The sequence below is a fragment of the Sphaerodactylus townsendi genome, linkage group LG02, assembly GCF_021028975.2.
Source record: "Sphaerodactylus townsendi isolate TG3544 linkage group LG02, MPM_Stown_v2.3, whole genome shotgun sequence".
In the NCBI taxonomy this organism is placed as follows: domain Eukaryota; kingdom Metazoa; phylum Chordata; class Lepidosauria; order Squamata; family Sphaerodactylidae; genus Sphaerodactylus; species Sphaerodactylus townsendi.
In genome coordinates, this window is record NC_059426.1 from 170,259,970 (window position 1) to 170,283,378 (window position 23,409).

At 80.1% G+C, this 23,409-nt stretch overlaps 1 protein-coding gene across 1 annotated transcript in view; it reads left to right on the forward strand.

Annotated features, from left to right (window-relative positions):
* The window catches only part of KCNH5 (potassium voltage-gated channel subfamily H member 5), a 132,103-nt gene extending 111,730 nt beyond the window's left edge, over nucleotides 1-20,373 (forward strand). The window contains exons 5-6 of the mRNA XM_048484657.1: nucleotides 17,715-17,914; nucleotides 20,335-20,373. Coding sequence (XP_048340614.1) covers nucleotides 17,715-17,914; nucleotides 20,335-20,373 — 239 coding nt within the window. The remainder of the gene's footprint in view (nucleotides 1-17,714; nucleotides 17,915-20,334) is intronic.
* Nucleotides 20,374-23,409: the final 3,036 nt, after the last annotated feature.

Sequence of the window (23,409 nt, forward strand, 5' to 3'; positions counted from 1 at the left end):
CCCCCCCACCCCCCCCCCCCCCCACCCCCCCCCCCCCCCACCCCCCCCCCCCCCCACCCCCCCCCCCCCCCACCCCCCCCCCCCCCCACCCCCCCCCCCCCCCACCCCCCCCCCCCCCCACCCCCCCCCCCCCCCACCCCCCCCCCCCCCCACCCCCCCCCCCCCCCACCCCCCCCCCCCCCCACCCCCCCCCCCCCCCACCCCCCCCCCCCCCCACCCCCCCCCCCCCCCACCCCCCCCCCCCCCCACCCCCCCCCCCCCCCACCCCCCCCCCCCCCCACCCCCCCCCCCCCCCACCCCCCCCCCCCCCCACCCCCCCCCCCCCCCACCCCCCCCCCCCCCCACCCCCCCCCCCCCCCACCCCCCCCCCCCCCCACCCCCCCCCCCCCCCACCCCCCCCCCCCCCCACCCCCCCCCCCCCCCACCCCCCCCCCCCCCCACCCCCCCCCCCCCCCACCCCCCCCCCCCCCCACCCCCCCCCCCCCCCACCCCCCCCCCCCCCCACCCCCCCCCCCCCCCACCCCCCCCCCCCCCCACCCCCCCCCCCCCCCACCCCCCCCCCCCCCCACCCCCCCCCCCCCCCACCCCCCCCCCCCCCCACCCCCCCCCCCCCCCACCCCCCCCCCCCCCCACCCCCCCCCCCCCCCACCCCCCCCCCCCCCCACCCCCCCCCCCCCCCACCCCCCCCCCCCCCCACCCCCCCCCCCCCCCACCCCCCCCCCCCCCCACCCCCCCCCCCCCCCACCCCCCCCCCCCCCCACCCCCCCCCCCCCCCACCCCCCCCCCCCCCCACCCCCCCCCCCCCCCACCCCCCCCCCCCCCCACCCCCCCCCCCCCCCACCCCCCCCCCCCCCCACCCCCCCCCCCCCCCACCCCCCCCCCCCCCCACCCCCCCCCCCCCCCACCCCCCCCCCCCCCCACCCCCCCCCCCCCCCACCCCCCCCCCCCCCCACCCCCCCCCCCCCCCACCCCCCCCCCCCCCCACCCCCCCCCCCCCCCACCCCCCCCCCCCCCCACCCCCCCCCCCCCCCACCCCCCCCCCCCCCCACCCCCCCCCCCCCCCACCCCCCCCCCCCCCCACCCCCCCCCCCCCCCACCCCCCCCCCCCCCCACCCCCCCCCCCCCCCACCCCCCCCCCCCCCCACCCCCCCCCCCCCCCACCCCCCCCCCCCCCCACCCCCCCCCCCCCCCACCCCCCCCCCCCCCCACCCCCCCCCCCCCCCACCCCCCCCCCCCCCCACCCCCCCCCCCCCCCACCCCCCCCCCCCCCCACCCCCCCCCCCCCCCACCCCCCCCCCCCCCCACCCCCCCCCCCCCCCACCCCCCCCCCCCCCCACCCCCCCCCCCCCCCACCCCCCCCCCCCCCCACCCCCCCCCCCCCCCACCCCCCCCCCCCCCCACCCCCCCCCCCCCCCACCCCCCCCCCCCCCCACCCCCCCCCCCCCCCACCCCCCCCCCCCCCCACCCCCCCCCCCCCCCACCCCCCCCCCCCCCCACCCCCCCCCCCCCCCACCCCCCCCCCCCCCCACCCCCCCCCCCCCCCACCCCCCCCCCCCCCCACCCCCCCCCCCCCCCACCCCCCCCCCCCCCCACCCCCCCCCCCCCCCACCCCCCCCCCCCCCCACCCCCCCCCCCCCCCACCCCCCCCCCCCCCCACCCCCCCCCCCCCCCACCCCCCCCCCCCCCCACCCCCCCCCCCCCCCACCCCCCCCCCCCCCCACCCCCCCCCCCCCCCACCCCCCCCCCCCCCCACCCCCCCCCCCCCCCACCCCCCCCCCCCCCCACCCCCCCCCCCCCCCACCCCCCCCCCCCCCCACCCCCCCCCCCCCCCACCCCCCCCCCCCCCCACCCCCCCCCCCCCCCACCCCCCCCCCCCCCCACCCCCCCCCCCCCCCACCCCCCCCCCCCCCCACCCCCCCCCCCCCCCACCCCCCCCCCCCCCCACCCCCCCCCCCCCCCACCCCCCCCCCCCCCCACCCCCCCCCCCCCCCACCCCCCCCCCCCCCCACCCCCCCCCCCCCCCACCCCCCCCCCCCCCCACCCCCCCCCCCCCCCACCCCCCCCCCCCCCCACCCCCCCCCCCCCCCACCCCCCCCCCCCCCCACCCCCCCCCCCCCCCACCCCCCCCCCCCCCCACCCCCCCCCCCCCCCACCCCCCCCCCCCCCCACCCCCCCCCCCCCCCACCCCCCCCCCCCCCCACCCCCCCCCCCCCCCACCCCCCCCCCCCCCCACCCCCCCCCCCCCCCACCCCCCCCCCCCCCCACCCCCCCCCCCCCCCACCCCCCCCCCCCCCCACCCCCCCCCCCCCCCACCCCCCCCCCCCCCCACCCCCCCCCCCCCCCACCCCCCCCCCCCCCCACCCCCCCCCCCCCCCACCCCCCCCCCCCCCCACCCCCCCCCCCCCCCACCCCCCCCCCCCCCCACCCCCCCCCCCCCCCACCCCCCCCCCCCCCCACCCCCCCCCCCCCCCACCCCCCCCCCCCCCCACCCCCCCCCCCCCCCACCCCCCCCCCCCCCCACCCCCCCCCCCCCCCACCCCCCCCCCCCCCCACCCCCCCCCCCCCCCACCCCCCCCCCCCCCCACCCCCCCCCCCCCCCACCCCCCCCCCCCCCCACCCCCCCCCCCCCCCACCCCCCCCCCCCCCCACCCCCCCCCCCCCCCACCCCCCCCCCCCCCCACCCCCCCCCCCCCCCACCCCCCCCCCCCCCCACCCCCCCCCCCCCCCACCCCCCCCCCCCCCCACCCCCCCCCCCCCCCACCCCCCCCCCCCCCCACCCCCCCCCCCCCCCACCCCCCCCCCCCCCCACCCCCCCCCCCCCCCACCCCCCCCCCCCCCCACCCCCCCCCCCCCCCACCCCCCCCCCCCCCCACCCCCCCCCCCCCCCACCCCCCCCCCCCCCCACCCCCCCCCCCCCCCACCCCCCCCCCCCCCCACCCCCCCCCCCCCCCACCCCCCCCCCCCCCCACCCCCCCCCCCCCCCACCCCCCCCCCCCCCCACCCCCCCCCCCCCCCACCCCCCCCCCCCCCCACCCCCCCCCCCCCCCACCCCCCCCCCCCCCCACCCCCCCCCCCCCCCACCCCCCCCCCCCCCCACCCCCCCCCCCCCCCACCCCCCCCCCCCCCCACCCCCCCCCCCCCCCACCCCCCCCCCCCCCCACCCCCCCCCCCCCCCACCCCCCCCCCCCCCCACCCCCCCCCCCCCCCACCCCCCCCCCCCCCCACCCCCCCCCCCCCCCACCCCCCCCCCCCCCCACCCCCCCCCCCCCCCACCCCCCCCCCCCCCCACCCCCCCCCCCCCCCACCCCCCCCCCCCCCCACCCCCCCCCCCCCCCACCCCCCCCCCCCCCCACCCCCCCCCCCCCCCACCCCCCCCCCCCCCCACCCCCCCCCCCCCCCACCCCCCCCCCCCCCCACCCCCCCCCCCCCCCACCCCCCCCCCCCCCCACCCCCCCCCCCCCCCACCCCCCCCCCCCCCCACCCCCCCCCCCCCCCACCCCCCCCCCCCCCCACCCCCCCCCCCCCCCACCCCCCCCCCCCCCCACCCCCCCCCCCCCCCACCCCCCCCCCCCCCCACCCCCCCCCCCCCCCACCCCCCCCCCCCCCCACCCCCCCCCCCCCCCACCCCCCCCCCCCCCCACCCCCCCCCCCCCCCACCCCCCCCCCCCCCCACCCCCCCCCCCCCCCACCCCCCCCCCCCCCCACCCCCCCCCCCCCCCACCCCCCCCCCCCCCCACCCCCCCCCCCCCCCACCCCCCCCCCCCCCCACCCCCCCCCCCCCCCACCCCCCCCCCCCCCCACCCCCCCCCCCCCCCACCCCCCCCCCCCCCCACCCCCCCCCCCCCCCACCCCCCCCCCCCCCCACCCCCCCCCCCCCCCACCCCCCCCCCCCCCCACCCCCCCCCCCCCCCACCCCCCCCCCCCCCCACCCCCCCCCCCCCCCACCCCCCCCCCCCCCCACCCCCCCCCCCCCCCACCCCCCCCCCCCCCCACCCCCCCCCCCCCCCACCCCCCCCCCCCCCCACCCCCCCCCCCCCCCACCCCCCCCCCCCCCCACCCCCCCCCCCCCCCACCCCCCCCCCCCCCCACCCCCCCCCCCCCCCACCCCCCCCCCCCCCCACCCCCCCCCCCCCCCACCCCCCCCCCCCCCCACCCCCCCCCCCCCCCACCCCCCCCCCCCCCCACCCCCCCCCCCCCCCACCCCCCCCCCCCCCCACCCCCCCCCCCCCCCACCCCCCCCCCCCCCCACCCCCCCCCCCCCCCACCCCCCCCCCCCCCCACCCCCCCCCCCCCCCACCCCCCCCCCCCCCCACCCCCCCCCCCCCCCACCCCCCCCCCCCCCCACCCCCCCCCCCCCCCACCCCCCCCCCCCCCCACCCCCCCCCCCCCCCACCCCCCCCCCCCCCCACCCCCCCCCCCCCCCACCCCCCCCCCCCCCCACCCCCCCCCCCCCCCACCCCCCCCCCCCCCCACCCCCCCCCCCCCCCACCCCCCCCCCCCCCCACCCCCCCCCCCCCCCACCCCCCCCCCCCCCCACCCCCCCCCCCCCCCACCCCCCCCCCCCCCCACCCCCCCCCCCCCCCACCCCCCCCCCCCCCCACCCCCCCCCCCCCCCACCCCCCCCCCCCCCCACCCCCCCCCCCCCCCACCCCCCCCCCCCCCCACCCCCCCCCCCCCCCACCCCCCCCCCCCCCCACCCCCCCCCCCCCCCACCCCCCCCCCCCCCCACCCCCCCCCCCCCCCACCCCCCCCCCCCCCCACCCCCCCCCCCCCCCACCCCCCCCCCCCCCCACCCCCCCCCCCCCCCACCCCCCCCCCCCCCCACCCCCCCCCCCCCCCACCCCCCCCCCCCCCCACCCCCCCCCCCCCCCACCCCCCCCCCCCCCCACCCCCCCCCCCCCCCACCCCCCCCCCCCCCCACCCCCCCCCCCCCCCACCCCCCCCCCCCCCCACCCCCCCCCCCCCCCACCCCCCCCCCCCCCCACCCCCCCCCCCCCCCACCCCCCCCCCCCCCCACCCCCCCCCCCCCCCACCCCCCCCCCCCCCCACCCCCCCCCCCCCCCACCCCCCCCCCCCCCCACCCCCCCCCCCCCCCACCCCCCCCCCCCCCCACCCCCCCCCCCCCCCACCCCCCCCCCCCCCCACCCCCCCCCCCCCCCACCCCCCCCCCCCCCCACCCCCCCCCCCCCCCACCCCCCCCCCCCCCCACCCCCCCCCCCCCCCACCCCCCCCCCCCCCCACCCCCCCCCCCCCCCACCCCCCCCCCCCCCCACCCCCCCCCCCCCCCACCCCCCCCCCCCCCCACCCCCCCCCCCCCCCACCCCCCCCCCCCCCCACCCCCCCCCCCCCCCACCCCCCCCCCCCCCCACCCCCCCCCCCCCCCACCCCCCCCCCCCCCCACCCCCCCCCCCCCCCACCCCCCCCCCCCCCCACCCCCCCCCCCCCCCACCCCCCCCCCCCCCCACCCCCCCCCCCCCCCACCCCCCCCCCCCCCCACCCCCCCCCCCCCCCACCCCCCCCCCCCCCCACCCCCCCCCCCCCCCACCCCCCCCCCCCCCCACCCCCCCCCCCCCCCACCCCCCCCCCCCCCCACCCCCCCCCCCCCCCACCCCCCCCCCCCCCCACCCCCCCCCCCCCCCACCCCCCCCCCCCCCCACCCCCCCCCCCCCCCACCCCCCCCCCCCCCCACCCCCCCCCCCCCCCACCCCCCCCCCCCCCCACCCCCCCCCCCCCCCACCCCCCCCCCCCCCCACCCCCCCCCCCCCCCACCCCCCCCCCCCCCCACCCCCCCCCCCCCCCACCCCCCCCCCCCCCCACCCCCCCCCCCCCCCACCCCCCCCCCCCCCCACCCCCCCCCCCCCCCACCCCCCCCCCCCCCCACCCCCCCCCCCCCCCACCCCCCCCCCCCCCCACCCCCCCCCCCCCCCACCCCCCCCCCCCCCCACCCCCCCCCCCCCCCACCCCCCCCCCCCCCCACCCCCCCCCCCCCCCACCCCCCCCCCCCCCCACCCCCCCCCCCCCCCACCCCCCCCCCCCCCCACCCCCCCCCCCCCCCACCCCCCCCCCCCCCCACCCCCCCCCCCCCCCACCCCCCCCCCCCCCCACCCCCCCCCCCCCCCACCCCCCCCCCCCCCCACCCCCCCCCCCCCCCACCCCCCCCCCCCCCCACCCCCCCCCCCCCCCACCCCCCCCCCCCCCCACCCCCCCCCCCCCCCACCCCCCCCCCCCCCCACCCCCCCCCCCCCCCACCCCCCCCCCCCCCCACCCCCCCCCCCCCCCACCCCCCCCCCCCCCCACCCCCCCCCCCCCCCACCCCCCCCCCCCCCCACCCCCCCCCCCCCCCACCCCCCCCCCCCCCCACCCCCCCCCCCCCCCACCCCCCCCCCCCCCCACCCCCCCCCCCCCCCACCCCCCCCCCCCCCCACCCCCCCCCCCCCCCACCCCCCCCCCCCCCCACCCCCCCCCCCCCCCACCCCCCCCCCCCCCCACCCCCCCCCCCCCCCACCCCCCCCCCCCCCCACCCCCCCCCCCCCCCACCCCCCCCCCCCCCCACCCCCCCCCCCCCCCACCCCCCCCCCCCCCCACCCCCCCCCCCCCCCACCCCCCCCCCCCCCCACCCCCCCCCCCCCCCACCCCCCCCCCCCCCCACCCCCCCCCCCCCCCACCCCCCCCCCCCCCCACCCCCCCCCCCCCCCACCCCCCCCCCCCCCCACCCCCCCCCCCCCCCACCCCCCCCCCCCCCCACCCCCCCCCCCCCCCACCCCCCCCCCCCCCCACCCCCCCCCCCCCCCACCCCCCCCCCCCCCCACCCCCCCCCCCCCCCACCCCCCCCCCCCCCCACCCCCCCCCCCCCCCACCCCCCCCCCCCCCCACCCCCCCCCCCCCCCACCCCCCCCCCCCCCCACCCCCCCCCCCCCCCACCCCCCCCCCCCCCCACCCCCCCCCCCCCCCACCCCCCCCCCCCCCCACCCCCCCCCCCCCCCACCCCCCCCCCCCCCCACCCCCCCCCCCCCCCACCCCCCCCCCCCCCCACCCCCCCCCCCCCCCACCCCCCCCCCCCCCCACCCCCCCCCCCCCCCACCCCCCCCCCCCCCCACCCCCCCCCCCCCCCACCCCCCCCCCCCCCCACCCCCCCCCCCCCCCACCCCCCCCCCCCCCCACCCCCCCCCCCCCCCACCCCCCCCCCCCCCCACCCCCCCCCCCCCCCACCCCCCCCCCCCCCCACCCCCCCCCCCCCCCACCCCCCCCCCCCCCCACCCCCCCCCCCCCCCACCCCCCCCCCCCCCCACCCCCCCCCCCCCCCACCCCCCCCCCCCCCCACCCCCCCCCCCCCCCACCCCCCCCCCCCCCCACCCCCCCCCCCCCCCACCCCCCCCCCCCCCCACCCCCCCCCCCCCCCACCCCCCCCCCCCCCCACCCCCCCCCCCCCCCACCCCCCCCCCCCCCCACCCCCCCCCCCCCCCACCCCCCCCCCCCCCCACCCCCCCCCCCCCCCACCCCCCCCCCCCCCCACCCCCCCCCCCCCCCACCCCCCCCCCCCCCCACCCCCCCCCCCCCCCACCCCCCCCCCCCCCCACCCCCCCCCCCCCCCACCCCCCCCCCCCCCCACCCCCCCCCCCCCCCACCCCCCCCCCCCCCCACCCCCCCCCCCCCCCACCCCCCCCCCCCCCCACCCCCCCCCCCCCCCACCCCCCCCCCCCCCCACCCCCCCCCCCCCCCACCCCCCCCCCCCCCCACCCCCCCCCCCCCCCACCCCCCCCCCCCCCCACCCCCCCCCCCCCCCACCCCCCCCCCCCCCCACCCCCCCCCCCCCCCACCCCCCCCCCCCCCCACCCCCCCCCCCCCCCACCCCCCCCCCCCCCCACCCCCCCCCCCCCCCACCCCCCCCCCCCCCCACCCCCCCCCCCCCCCACCCCCCCCCCCCCCCACCCCCCCCCCCCCCCACCCCCCCCCCCCCCCACCCCCCCCCCCCCCCACCCCCCCCCCCCCCCACCCCCCCCCCCCCCCACCCCCCCCCCCCCCCACCCCCCCCCCCCCCCACCCCCCCCCCCCCCCACCCCCCCCCCCCCCCACCCCCCCCCCCCCCCACCCCCCCCCCCCCCCACCCCCCCCCCCCCCCACCCCCCCCCCCCCCCACCCCCCCCCCCCCCCACCCCCCCCCCCCCCCACCCCCCCCCCCCCCCACCCCCCCCCCCCCCCACCCCCCCCCCCCCCCACCCCCCCCCCCCCCCACCCCCCCCCCCCCCCACCCCCCCCCCCCCCCACCCCCCCCCCCCCCCACCCCCCCCCCCCCCCACCCCCCCCCCCCCCCACCCCCCCCCCCCCCCACCCCCCCCCCCCCCCACCCCCCCCCCCCCCCACCCCCCCCCCCCCCCACCCCCCCCCCCCCCCACCCCCCCCCCCCCCCACCCCCCCCCCCCCCCACCCCCCCCCCCCCCCACCCCCCCCCCCCCCCACCCCCCCCCCCCCCCACCCCCCCCCCCCCCCACCCCCCCCCCCCCCCACCCCCCCCCCCCCCCACCCCCCCCCCCCCCCACCCCCCCCCCCCCCCACCCCCCCCCCCCCCCACCCCCCCCCCCCCCCACCCCCCCCCCCCCCCACCCCCCCCCCCCCCCACCCCCCCCCCCCCCCACCCCCCCCCCCCCCCACCCCCCCCCCCCCCCACCCCCCCCCCCCCCCACCCCCCCCCCCCCCCACCCCCCCCCCCCCCCACCCCCCCCCCCCCCCACCCCCCCCCCCCCCCACCCCCCCCCCCCCCCACCCCCCCCCCCCCCCACCCCCCCCCCCCCCCACCCCCCCCCCCCCCCACCCCCCCCCCCCCCCACCCCCCCCCCCCCCCACCCCCCCCCCCCCCCACCCCCCCCCCCCCCCACCCCCCCCCCCCCCCACCCCCCCCCCCCCCCACCCCCCCCCCCCCCCACCCCCCCCCCCCCCCACCCCCCCCCCCCCCCACCCCCCCCCCCCCCCACCCCCCCCCCCCCCCACCCCCCCCCCCCCCCACCCCCCCCCCCCCCCACCCCCCCCCCCCCCCACCCCCCCCCCCCCCCACCCCCCCCCCCCCCCACCCCCCCCCCCCCCCACCCCCCCCCCCCCCCACCCCCCCCCCCCCCCACCCCCCCCCCCCCCCACCCCCCCCCCCCCCCACCCCCCCCCCCCCCCACCCCCCCCCCCCCCCACCCCCCCCCCCCCCCACCCCCCCCCCCCCCCACCCCCCCCCCCCCCCACCCCCCCCCCCCCCCACCCCCCCCCCCCCCCACCCCCCCCCCCCCCCACCCCCCCCCCCCCCCACCCCCCCCCCCCCCCACCCCCCCCCCCCCCCACCCCCCCCCCCCCCCACCCCCCCCCCCCCCCACCCCCCCCCCCCCCCACCCCCCCCCCCCCCCACCCCCCCCCCCCCCCACCCCCCCCCCCCCCCACCCCCCCCCCCCCCCACCCCCCCCCCCCCCCACCCCCCCCCCCCCCCACCCCCCCCCCCCCCCACCCCCCCCCCCCCCCACCCCCCCCCCCCCCCACCCCCCCCCCCCCCCACCCCCCCCCCCCCCCACCCCCCCCCCCCCCCACCCCCCCCCCCCCCCACCCCCCCCCCCCCCCACCCCCCCCCCCCCCCACCCCCCCCCCCCCCCACCCCCCCCCCCCCCCACCCCCCCCCCCCCCCACCCCCCCCCCCCCCCACCCCCCCCCCCCCCCACCCCCCCCCCCCCCCACCCCCCCCCCCCCCCACCCCCCCCCCCCCCCACCCCCCCCCCCCCCCACCCCCCCCCCCCCCCACCCCCCCCCCCCCCCACCCCCCCCCCCCCCCACCCCCCCCCCCCCCCACCCCCCCCCCCCCCCACCCCCCCCCCCCCCCACCCCCCCCCCCCCCCACCCCCCCCCCCCCCCACCCCCCCCCCCCCCCACCCCCCCCCCCCCCCACCCCCCCCCCCCCCCACCCCCCCCCCCCCCCACCCCCCCCCCCCCCCACCCCCCCCCCCCCCCACCCCCCCCCCCCCCCACCCCCCCCCCCCCCCACCCCCCCCCCCCCCCACCCCCCCCCCCCCCCACCCCCCCCCCCCCCCACCCCCCCCCCCCCCCACCCCCCCCCCCCCCCACCCCCCCCCCCCCCCACCCCCCCCCCCCCCCACCCCCCCCCCCCCCCACCCCCCCCCCCCCCCACCCCCCCCCCCCCCCACCCCCCCCCCCCCCCACCCCCCCCCCCCCCCACCCCCCCCCCCCCCCACCCCCCCCCCCCCCCACCCCCCCCCCCCCCCACCCCCCCCCCCCCCCACCCCCCCCCCCCCCCACCCCCCCCCCCCCCCACCCCCCCCCCCCCCCACCCCCCCCCCCCCCCACCCCCCCCCCCCCCCACCCCCCCCCCCCCCCACCCCCCCCCCCCCCCACCCCCCCCCCCCCCCACCCCCCCCCCCCCCCACCCCCCCCCCCCCCCACCCCCCCCCCCCCCCACCCCCCCCCCCCCCCACCCCCCCCCCCCCCCACCCCCCCCCCCCCCCACCCCCCCCCCCCCCCACCCCCCCCCCCCCCCACCCCCCCCCCCCCCCACCCCCCCCCCCCCCCACCCCCCCCCCCCCCCACCCCCCCCCCCCCCCACCCCCCCCCCCCCCCACCCCCCCCCCCCCCCACCCCCCCCCCCCCCCACCCCCCCCCCCCCCCACCCCCCCCCCCCCCCACCCCCCCCCCCCCCCACCCCCCCCCCCCCCCACCCCCCCCCCCCCCCACCCCCCCCCCCCCCCACCCCCCCCCCCCCCCACCCCCCCCCCCCCCCACCCCCCCCCCCCCCCACCCCCCCCCCCCCCCACCCCCCCCCCCCCCCACCCCCCCCCCCCCCCACCCCCCCCCCCCCCCACCCCCCCCCCCCCCCACCCCCCCCCCCCCCCACCCCCCCCCCCCCCCACCCCCCCCCCCCCCCACCCCCCCCCCCCCCCACCCCCCCCCCCCCCCACCCCCCCCCCCCCCCACCCCCCCCCCCCCCCACCCCCCCCCCCCCCCACCCCCCCCCCCCCCCACCCCCCCCCCCCCCCACCCCCCCCCCCCCCCACCCCCCCCCCCCCCCACCCCCCCCCCCCCCCACCCCCCCCCCCCCCCACCCCCCCCCCCCCCCACCCCCCCCCCCCCCCACCCCCCCCCCCCCCCACCCCCCCCCCCCCCCACCCCCCCCCCCCCCCACCCCCCCCCCCCCCCACCCCCCCCCCCCCCCACCCCCCCCCCCCCCCACCCCCCCCCCCCCCCACCCCCCCCCCCCCCCACCCCCCCCCCCCCCCACCCCCCCCCCCCCCCACCCCCCCCCCCCCCCACCCCCCCCCCCCCCCACCCCCCCCCCCCCCCACCCCCCCCCCCCCCCACCCCCCCCCCCCCCCACCCCCCCCCCCCCCCACCCCCCCCCCCCCCCACCCCCCCCCCCCCCCACCCCCCCCCCCCCCCACCCCCCCCCCCCCCCACCCCCCCCCCCCCCCACCCCCCCCCCCCCCCACCCCCCCCCCCCCCCACCCCCCCCCCCCCCCACCCCCCCCCCCCCCCACCCCCCCCCCCCCCCACCCCCCCCCCCCCCCACCCCCCCCCCCCCCCACCCCCCCCCCCCCCCACCCCCCCCCCCCCCCACCCCCCCCCCCCCCCACCCCCCCCCCCCCCCACCCCCCCCCCCCCCCACCCCCCCCCCCCCCCACCCCCCCCCCCCCCCACCCCCCCCCCCCCCCACCCCCCCCCCCCCCCACCCCCCCCCCCCCCCACCCCCCCCCCCCCCCACCCCCCCCCCCCCCCACCCCCCCCCCCCCCCACCCCCCCCCCCCCCCACCCCCCCCCCCCCCCACCCCCCCCCCCCCCCACCCCCCCCCCCCCCCACCCCCCCCCCCCCCCACCCCCCCCCCCCCCCACCCCCCCCCCCCCCCACCCCCCCCCCCCCCCACCCCCCCCCCCCCCCACCCCCCCCCCCCCCCACCCCCCCCCCCCCCCACCCCCCCCCCCCCCCACCCCCCCCCCCCCCCACCCCCCCCCCCCCCCACCCCCCCCCCCCCCCACCCCCCCCCCCCCCCACCCCCCCCCCCCCCCACCCCCCCCCCCCCCCACCCCCCCCCCCCCCCACCCCCCCCCCCCCCCACCCCCCCCCCCCCCCACCCCCCCCCCCCCCCACCCCCCCCCCCCCCCACCCCCCCCCCCCCCCACCCCCCCCCCCCCCCACCCCCCCCCCCCCCCACCCCCCCCCCCCCCCACCCCCCCCCCCCCCCACCCCCCCCCCCCCCCACCCCCCCCCCCCCCCACCCCCCCCCCCCCCCACCCCCCCCCCCCCCCACCCCCCCCCCCCCCCACCCCCCCCCCCCCCCACCCCCCCCCCCCCCCACCCCCCCCCCCCCCCACCCCCCCCCCCCCCCACCCCCCCCCCCCCCCACCCCCCCCCCCCCCCACCCCCCCCCCCCCCCACCCCCCCCCCCCCCCACCCCCCCCCCCCCCCACCCCCCCCCCCCCCCACCCCCCCCCCCCCCCACCCCCCCCCCCCCCCACCCCCCCCCCCCCCCACCCCCCCCCCCCCCCACCCCCCCCCCCCCCCACCCCCCCCCCCCCCCACCCCCCCCCCCCCCCACCCCCCCCCCCCCCCACCCCCCCCCCCCCCCACCCCCCCCCCCCCCCACCCCCCCCCCCCCCCACCCCCCCCCCCCCCCACCCCCCCCCCCCCCCACCCCCCCCCCCCCCCACCCCCCCCCCCCCCCACCCCCCCCCCCCCCCACCCCCCCCCCCCCCCACCCCCCCCCCCCCCCACCCCCCCCCCCCCCCACCCCCCCCCCCCCCCACCCCCCCCCCCCCCCACCCCCCCCCCCCCCCACCCCCCCCCCCCCCCACCCCCCCCCCCCCCCACCCCCCCCCCCCCCCACCCCCCCCCCCCCCCACCCCCCCCCCCCCCCACCCCCCCCCCCCCCCACCCCCCCCCCCCCCCACCCCCCCCCCCCCCCACCCCCCCCCCCCCCCACCCCCCCCCCCCCCCACCCCCCCCCCCCCCCACCCCCCCCCCCCCCCACCCCCCCCCCCCCCCACCCCCCCCCCCCCCCACCCCCCCCCCCCCCCACCCCCCCCCCCCCCCACCCCCCCCCCCCCCCACCCCCCCCCCCCCCCACCCCCCCCCCCCCCCACCCCCCCCCCCCCCCACCCCCCCCCCCCCCCACCCCCCCCCCCCCCCACCCCCCCCCCCCCCCACCCCCCCCCCCCCCCACCCCCCCCCCCCCCCACCCCCCCCCCCCCCCACCCCCCCCCCCCCCCACCCCCCCCCCCCCCCACCCCCCCCCCCCCCCACCCCCCCCCCCCCCCACCCCCCCCCCCCCCCACCCCCCCCCCCCCCCACCCCCCCCCCCCCCCACCCCCCCCCCCCCCCACCCCCCCCCCCCCCCACCCCCCCCCCCCCCCACCCCCCCCCCCCCCCACCCCCCCCCCCCCCCACCCCCCCCCCCCCCCACCCCCCCCCCCCCCCACCCCCCCCCCCCCCCACCCCCCCCCCCCCCCACCCCCCCCCCCCCCCACCCCCCCCCCCCCCCACCCCCCCCCCCCCCCACCCCCCCCCCCCCCCACCCCCCCCCCCCCCCACCCCCCCCCCCCCCCACCCCCCCCCCCCCCCACCCCCCCCCCCCCCCACCCCCCCCCCCCCCCACCCCCCCCCCCCCCCACCCCCCCCCCCCCCCACCCCCCCCCCCCCCCACCCCCCCCCCCCCCCACCCCCCCCCCCCCCCACCCCCCCCCCCCCCCACCCCCCCCCCCCCCCACCCCCCCCCCCCCCCACCCCCCCCCCCCCCCACCCCCCCCCCCCCCCACCCCCCCCCCCCCCCACCCCCCCCCCCCCCCACCCCCCCCCCCCCCCACCCCCCCCCCCCCCCACCCCCCCCCCCCCCCACCCCCCCCCCCCCCCACCCCCCCCCCCCCCCACCCCCCCCCCCCCCCACCCCCCCCCCCCCCCACCCCCCCCCCCCCCCACCCCCCCCCCCCCCCACCCCCCCCCCCCCCCACCCCCCCCCCCCCCCACCCCCCCCCCCCCCCACCCCCCCCCCCCCCCACCCCCCCCCCCCCCCACCCCCCCCCCCCCCCACCCCCCCCCCCCCCCACCCCCCCCCCCCCCCACCCCCCCCCCCCCCCACCCCCCCCCCCCCCCACCCCCCCCCCCCCCCACCCCCCCCCCCCCCCACCCCCCCCCCCCCCCACCCCCCCCCCCCCCCACCCCCCCCCCCCCCCACCCCCCCCCCCCCCCACCCCCCCCCCCCCCCACCCCCCCCCCCCCCCACCCCCCCCCCCCCCCACCCCCCCCCCCCCCCACCCCCCCCCCCCCCCACCCCCCCCCCCCCCCACCCCCCCCCCCCCCCACCCCCCCCCCCCCCCACCCCCCCCCCCCCCCACCCCCCCCCCCCCCCACCCCCCCCCCCCCCCACCCCCCCCCCCCCCCACCCCCCCCCCCCCCCACCCCCCCCCCCCCCCACCCCCCCCCCCCCCCACCCCCCCCCCCCCCCACCCCCCCCCCCCCCCACCCCCCCCCCCCCCCACCCCCCCCCCCCCCCACCCCCCCCCCCCCCCACCCCCCCCCCCCCCCACCCCCCCCCCCCCCCACCCCCCCCCCCCCCCACCCCCCCCCCCCCCCACCCCCCCCCCCCCCCACCCCCCCCCCCCCCCACCCCCCCCCCCCCCCACCCCCCCCCCCCCCCACCCCCCCCCCCCCCCACCCCCCCCCCCCCCCACCCCCCCCCCCCCCCACCCCCCCCCCCCCCCACCCCCCCCCCCCCCCACCCCCCCCCCCCCCCACCCCCCCCCCCCCCCACCCCCCCCCCCCCCCACCCCCCCCCCCCCCCACCCCCCCCCCCCCCCACCCCCCCCCCCCCCCACCCCCCCCCCCCCCCACCCCCCCCCCCCCCCACCCCCCCCCCCCCCCACCCCCCCCCCCCCCCACCCCCCCCCCCCCCCACCCCCCCCCCCCCCCACCCCCCCCCCCCCCCACCCCCCCCCCCCCCCACCCCCCCCCCCCCCCACCCCCCCCCCCCCCCACCCCCCCCCCCCCCCACCCCCCCCCCCCCCCACCCCCCCCCCCCCCCACCCCCCCCCCCCCCCACCCCCCCCCCCCCCCACCCCCCCCCCCCCCCACCCCCCCCCCCCCCCACCCCCCCCCCCCCCCACCCCCCCCCCCCCCCACCCCCCCCCCCCCCCACCCCCCCCCCCCCCCACCCCCCCCCCCCCCCACCCCCCCCCCCCCCCACCCCCCCCCCCCCCCACCCCCCCCCCCCCCCACCCCCCCCCCCCCCCACCCCCCCCCCCCCCCACCCCCCCCCCCCCCCACCCCCCCCCCCCCCCACCCCCCCCCCCCCCCACCCCCCCCCCCCCCCACCCCCCCCCCCCCCCACCCCCCCCCCCCCCCACCCCCCCCCCCCCCCACCCCCCCCCCCCCCCACCCCCCCCCCCCCCCACCCCCCCCCCCCCCCACCCCCCCCCCCCCCCACCCCCCCCCCCCCCCACCCCCCCCCCCCCCCACCCCCCCCCCCCCCCACCCCCCCCCCCCCCCACCCCCCCCCCCCCCCACCCCCCCCCCCCCCCACCCCCCCCCCCCCCCACCCCCCCCCCCCCCCACCCCCCCCCCCCCCCACCCCCCCCCCCCCCCACCCCCCCCCCCCCCCACCCCCCCCCCCCCCCACCCCCCCCCCCCCCCACCCCCCCCCCCCCCCACCCCCCCCCCCCCCCACCCCCCCCCCCCCCCACCCCCCCCCCCCCCCACCCCCCCCCCCCCCCACCCCCCCCCCCCCCCACCCCCCCCCCCCCCCACCCCCCCCCCCCCCCACCCCCCCCCCCCCCCACCCCCCCCCCCCCCCACCCCCCCCCCCCCCCACCCCCCCCCCCCCCCACCCCCCCCCCCCCCCACCCCCCCCCCCCCCCACCCCCCCCCCCCCCCACCCCCCCCCCCCCCCACCCCCCCCCCCCCCCACCCCCCCCCCCCCCCACCCCCCCCCCCCCCCACCCCCCCCCCCCCCCACCCCCCCCCCCCCCCACCCCCCCCCCCCCCCACCCCCCCCCCCCCCCACCCCCCCCCCCCCCCACCCCCCCCCCCCCCCACCCCCCCCCCCCCCCACCCCCCCCCCCCCCCACCCCCCCCCCCCCCCACCCCCCCCCCCCCCCACCCCCCCCCCCCCCCACCCCCCCCCCCCCCCACCCCCCCCCCCCCCCACCCCCCCCCCCCCCCACCCCCCCCCCCCCCCACCCCCCCCCCCCCCCACCCCCCCCCCCCCCCACCCCCCCCCCCCCCCACCCCCCCCCCCCCCCACCCCCCCCCCCCCCCACCCCCCCCCCCCCCCACCCCCCCCCCCCCCCACCCCCCCCCCCCCCCACCCCCCCCCCATCCCTAACCCCCCCCCTCCCCCCCACACCCCCCCCCCCACCCCCCCCCCCCCCCACCCCCCCCCCCCCCCACCCACACCCCCCCTCACCCCCCCCCCCCCCAAACCACCCACCCCCCCACCCTCCCGCCCCCTCCTCCCCCCCCCCCCCCCCCCCCCCCCCCCCCGCCTCCCCCCCCCCCCCCCCCTCCCCCCCCCCCCCCCCCCCCCCCCCCCCCCCCCCCCCCCCCCCCCCCACCCCACCCCCCCCCCCCCCCCCCACCCCACCACCCCCCCCCCCCCCCCCCCATAAGCCCCTTTGAGTCTCCTACAGGAGAGATATATAAATCCAAACTCAGTGGTGTAGTGGTTATGAGCAGGTGTACTCTGATCTGGAGGAACTGGGTTTGATTCCCCGCTCTGCCGCTTGAGCTGTGGAGGCTTATCTGGGGAATTCAGATTAACCTGTGCTCTCCAACACACGACTCTGGGCTAGTCACAGTTCTTCGGAGGTCTCTCAGCCCCACCTACCTCACAGGGTGTTTGTTGGGGCGGGGGGGAAGGAAAGGAGATTGTCAGCCCCTTTGAGTCTCCTTACAGGAGAAAAAGGGGGATATAAATCCAAATCTTCTTCTTCTTCTTCTTCTTCTTCTTCTTCTTCTCCTCCTCCTCCTCCTTCTCCTTCTCCTCCTCCTCCTTCTCCTTCTCCTTCTCCTTCTCCTTCTCCTTGCCTTGGTCCAAGTGGGACTAATGACACTGCAGGGTATAGGTTTTGGGATATTGCAAAGGATTATGAGGCTCTGGGTAGGCAGCCAGTTAGAAAGGCGGACTACAAACCCACGTTTAGCTGAAAACGTGGTTGCCAAAGTAGCTTGTAGCAGTTAGGAAATACCGTGTTTCTCCGAAAATAAGACAGTGTCTTATATTAATTTTTGCTCCCAAAGATGCGCTATGTCTTATTTTCAGGGGATGTCTTATCTTTCTGTGTTCTGTTTGTCTGGCATGCTTCTAAACAAAAACTTTGCTACGTCGTACTTTCGGGGGATGCCTTTAATTTCGCAGTTCAGCAAAACCTCCACTATGTCTTATTTTCAGGGGATGTCTTATATTCGGGGAAACAGGGTAGTATAAATATCCATTGTAATTTCAGTGAGCTTTCAATCCAAGCAAAATAGGAGTCTGCTTGGCCGATGGCGCTTGGCACTTCAAGGCCTGGCAAACCTAATGAGGACCAACTGCATACTGTGAAATTATCTTTTCCTCTCCTGCATGCACCCACTTCGGTTTGTTGGAGTGAATGTTTCGAAGATTCGGCCAGCCGAACCCAGGGCCCCGACTGAACGAATGAGAACGACGTTTCCCGTTTGTCTGATCGCTGACTTTCTGTTCTCTTTCCAGCTCTTCTTTATGCAACGATTTTTGGAAATGTCACCACCATTTTCCAACAAATGTACGCCAACACCAACCGCTACCACGAGATGCTGAACAACGTGAGAGACTTCTTAAAGTTGTACCAAGTCCCCAAAGGCCTTAGCGAACGAGTCATGGATTATATTGTCTCCACGTGGTCCATGTCGAAAGGGATAGACACGGAGAAGGTAGGAACGTGTCCGGGAAACGTTCAGTTTGCTAAATGATCCATGTCTTTTTGCACTGCCTGCCGTGTTTTCCCGAAAATAAGACAGTGTCTTATATTAATTTTTGCTTTTAAAAATGCGCTATGTCTTATTTTCAGGGGATGTCTTATCTTTCCGCTCCACAGCTGCATGCTCTGGTCGACGGGCATGCTTCCAAACAAAAACTTTGCTACGTCTTACTTTTGAGGGATGCTTTATATTTAGCACTTCAGCAAAACCTCTACTACGTCTTATTTTCAGGGGATGCCTTATTTTGGGGAAAACAGGGGAGTATATTAAGCAAAACAATGTCGAGTGATCAATGCTCATATTATTGGGGCTGTTCATTCAAATGAGTGGGAAAAGCAATTGTCATTCTTGACAGCGTTATCCATATTCAAGAGACAAAAAACAATGACAACTTATAACGTTACAAAACCTTCAGAAATGTAGCTGGTTCGGTCCGTACCTTCTGTTTTTCACATTTGCATGAAATAGCAGTGGAAGGGAGGGAGGGGGGAAGAATGGAAAATGAAGAGAGACAGTGAGTCAGAACGTAATGTACATGTTAGGCACAGTATCCAACCAGAGGAGCTAACCAGTGTTCCCACTAAGCTAGATTGTGGTGATAGGTTGGACTGTGCTCCACAGACTGCCGATTATTATATTGTCTCATCTAGTTACAGAAGAGCTCCAAGTTCAGCCTAAAGCGGGCGACACAGTCTCTCTTTGCCTTTCCAAGTCTGCTTCCTCTTATCATAGCTGCGCATTTACAGGTTCCCAGTTGGTGACTTGGTTTGCTTTTAGCCGTTGCTTGCTGTTATATATTGAACTGTGTTATATGAGAATCAATGGGTTGGATTGAGCCCTTCTGCTGGGGTAATGGCACTTGTGCAACAGACCTTCCAATGCTGGGGGGGAGGCGAATTTTGCCAGTTCATAACTCCCATTGCAAACCATCACTTTGCAATTTATGGTGACCTTCTTCTCTCCCCCCACCCCACCCCAAGCAAAATGTTGTGGATCTCAGCGGGGTGTAGGAGCATAACTTCCAGGTGTAGAGGACTTGGCATCAAAAGGAAGAGGCAGAGTGGGGGAGGAAAATTCATTTCTACAAGCACAACTCCTTTCATGCTTGGTATACTAAACATTCTTCCTCCACATCCAACGTTGCATTTGTTTATTTTCCCCCAATATTTCCCAGTCTTTTAAAAAAACACAAACAACAGATGCACCAAATGCACTCAGAATGGAACTTGGAGAATGTTTATTTCTCTGGAAAAATGTATACCCTTCTCACCCAGACAATCAGTGACTTATAAGTACATGACTCTTTATATCTATAGATATCTATATATATCTATATCTATATCTAGATATATATCTATATATCTATATCTATTATCTATATATATATATCTACATATATATCTATATCTAGATAGATAGATAGATAGATAGATAGATAGATAGATAGATAGATAGATAGATAGATAGATAGATAGATAGATAGATAGATAGATAGATAGAGAGAGAGAGATCTAGATAGATAGATAGAGAGAGAGAGAGAGAGAGAGAGATCATAAATAGAGAGATAGAGAGATAGATAGACAGACAGATAGATCATAGATAGATAGAGATAGAGATAGAGAGAAAGAGAGAGAGAGAGAGAGATACAGATACAGATACAGAGATACAGAGAGAGATAGAGATAGAGATAGATGATAGAGAGAGAGAGAGAGATAGTGAGATAGAGAGAGAGAGAGAGAGAGATGATTGATAGAGAGAGAGAGAGAGAGAGAGAGAGAGAGATGATAGATAGATAGATAGATAGATAGATAGATAGATAGATAGATAGATAGATAGATAGATAGATAGATATACTGTGTGTACATACACACACAAAATATGCTTAAAGAAAACAATTTTTTAAAAAGAATGATTCTTTTAAAAATCATTTTTTAAAAAAAGATTATTTAAAGAACTATAAATAGTGCCAACAGATCTTAAAAACAACAGCAGTCAATAACATTGACAAGCACCAGAAATGTCAATCAAATCAATAATTTAGATCTCAGGAGTGAAACCAACATGCAGCCTAGAGGAATAATTCAGAAAACCACGGCAGGGTTCAGTCAGAGGTGTTCAAATGCAAAGGTCAGGCCTGGGGGAAAAAAATTCATAAAAGGCCTGGGGAAAAGAAACGTTTTGACCAAATGCTGGAAACGTACAAGATTCAGTGAATGGAAGTAGCAAAGTAGATGCAGAACTATGACCAAGATACTCCCTTGAAAAGATTGGGGTAACACATAGCAGGGCTGTCTAGGGTGACTGATGGCCAGGTTTGGATGGAAGCAGGTGGTTCTTTAATTGCTCTGCACCCTGACCGTTTCACACCCAAGGTACACAATTCACAGCACCGACTGAACAAAAGCTTGTAATCCACCACCCAGCAGCTGTGACAAAAATAACATCTGTCTGTCTGTAACGCCCCAGGCTAGCCCGATCTCATTGGATCTTGGAAGCTAAGCAGATTCAAATTCAGCTAGATGGGAGGCCACCAAAAAAGTCCATGGTTGCTACCCAGAGGAAGGAAGGGGCAAACTGCCTCTGAAGGTCTCTGGCCTTGAAATCCCGTGGCTGCATCGTCACGACTAGGGTTGCCAATAACTGAAGTTACACAATAAGGCTAGAAGTCAGACAGTATAAATTATAAGTTTACTAAGGCCCTTTCTGCACCGCAATGGTACGGGGGTGCGTCGGCGTAAACGATGCCGACGCACACCCCCGGGGCCGTTCACATGGACGGTCCCGGGAGGGCGGCAGGCAGCGGCGCAGCCTTTGCACAGGCTGCACCGTCCCTGCAAGCTTACCTCGTCCCCTGACCTCCGGCTCGTCGCAGAGACCAGGGGACACCCCCCCACAGGCTGAAGTGACGGCTCTGGAGTCGCAGGCCAGGGGGGCGTGTCCCCTGGCCTCTGCGACGAGCCGGAAGCCAGGAGACGAGGTAAGCTTGCAGGGATGGTGCGGGCGACATGGCGCCTTCCAGCTGCTGCCGTTCGCACAGCAGCGGTTGGAAGCCGCTGTTTCCAGAAAAGCTCACTCGGGGAACGAGGTTGGGAAACAGCAGCTTCGCACCACTGGGGGGGGGGAGTGAGGGCGGCCATGTGAACAGCTCTCTAGGGACGGCGTTTTTTCCATCCCTAGGGTGCTGTTTTTGGCCTGTGCGGAAAGGGCCTAAGTCTACAATATATATACTTATGGGCACTGGTGGGATTCTAATAATTTAACAACCGGTTTGCCCCCCCCCCCACTGCGCCCCCCACTGCCCTCTTACCTGCTGTGGAGGAACTTCTTGTGGGGGCGGAAGGGGGGCAACAGGGCCTTGATGCCGATGCTCTGAAAGCCCCCTCGCTCCCCCGGGAGAGGATGCTCCAAGGCTTTTGGCCCCTCAGAGCAGCCGGGCTGCTCTGGGGCTCTGAAAGTCGCTTTTAACAACCGGTTCTCTGAACTCAACAAAAAATTAGGTGCCGGTTCTACCGGACGGGTGCGAACTGGCTGAATCCTACCACTGCTTATGGGGCCGTATCTCAGGAAAGTCAATGTGGTGTAGTGAGCTATCCCTAAATGGTCAGGAGCAGCAGTGGCATAGGAGGTTAAGAGTTGTGTATCTAATCTGGAGAAACCGGGTTTGATTCCCAGCTCTGCCGCCTGGGCTGTGGAGGCTTATCTGGGGAATTCAGATTAGCCTGTCCACTCCCTCACACGCCAACTGGGTGAATTTGGGCTAGTCACAGCTTCTCGGAGCTCTCTCAGCCCCGCCTACCTCACAGGGTGTTTGTTGTGAGGGGGGAAGGGCAAGGAGATTGTAAGCCCCTTTGAGTCAGGAGAGAAAGGGGAGATATAAATCCAAACTCCTCCTCCTCCTCCTCCTCCTCTTCTTATTCTTCTTCTTCTTCTTCTTCCTCTCATCTTCGTCTTCGTCTTCGTCTTCTTCATTATCATCTTGGAAGGACCGTCTCTCCCATTCCGATACCCCCACGTTGCTTGTGCTCTTCATCACACAATCTTTTTGTGGCACCTGGCCCTTCCCCCTCTTCTACCAGGGCGAAGGTCTTCTCTGTGGTGGCTTCATCCTAGTGGAATGTTTTTATCAAAGGACACACATGCCCTGCAGGGCCTTGCTAGCTTTCTCAGGTTTTGCAAGTCTGAACTCTTCCAACAGGCTTATAAATTATATGTCTTGCAATTCTCGCATTGTTTCCACCAGATCATTTCACAGTTAACTTGCTCCATGTAGCTGTGTTTCAATAGGATATTTATATAGCTGGTTTTAAATTCTGTTATATACAACAGTCTAACTGCAGTAGGGAACTGTGTGGTAGTTTCCTACCTCTGTGCAGAAATGAGCCACCTGGGAGAGGTCCTGGACCAAGGATCAATAAGCAGACTCTAGATATGGAATCAGAAGTCTTTATGGGGTTGGCAACAGGTACTCAGCTTCAGAACCCTAGTTGTGGGGAATCTGGCTTTTACAGTAACATTTATCTCTTCCTGAATGCTCGGATCTCCCCCCTCCCTCATTCTCATAGAATGTGGGAACAACAAGGTGTGAAAGACTTTGTTTTTGAAAGCAAGTATCCCAAGGCCACAGTGATAGACTCCTGTCCGGCTGCACCCATGGCCTCTGCTCCTCCCTCCTCCCTTCTGGAGCCCGCAACAGGGGTGCACTAGTTATCTACGTTGCTAAGCATTGGAACATTGAAACAGAACAAAAGGCACATTAACATACAACAGGTTAAATGAAGATCCGCAGAGGCGGAGCTACCAGGGGAAAGGGGGGGTGCATGCAGAGGTGGGATCCAACCAGTTCTCACCACTTCTCTAGAAGTGGTTACTAATTTTTTTGGAGTGCCGAGAAGGGGTTACTAAAGCAACCTCCCTGGCCAATAGGGACTGGAGATGCGTGTATGCGGCGGCGCCACTGTTTGAATCCCACCACCATCGGAACCTGCTATTAAAATTTTTGGATCCCACCACTGGGTGCATGTTGCACTGTGCCCCCGTCCCCCCACCTGTGGCGCCCCCCACACTTACCTTAGTGAAAGAATGCAGGCTGGAGAAGTGGCCTGTTCCCTTCAGGCTGAAAACGGACTGGTGCGAACTACACTTCCCAGGAGACATTGTGAACCCCAAGGTCTCCTGGGAAGTGTAGTTCCCACCAGGCCATTTTCAGCCTGAAGGGAACAGGCCGCTTTTCCAAGCTGAACTAAGTTAAGTGTGGGGGGGGGGCAGGGCGCCGCGACAGAGGTGGGGGCATAAAACACAGAGTGCGCACCGGGCACAATATGGCCCAGCTATGCCTCTAAAGGTCAGCATTCGCACTCTTGTCCTCAGCCCAGATGTGTCCCCTGGTTTCTCCTGGTCTGAAGTCGGGAGGGGTAGGTGCCACTCCTGACAGGGAGCTCCCTCTCTTG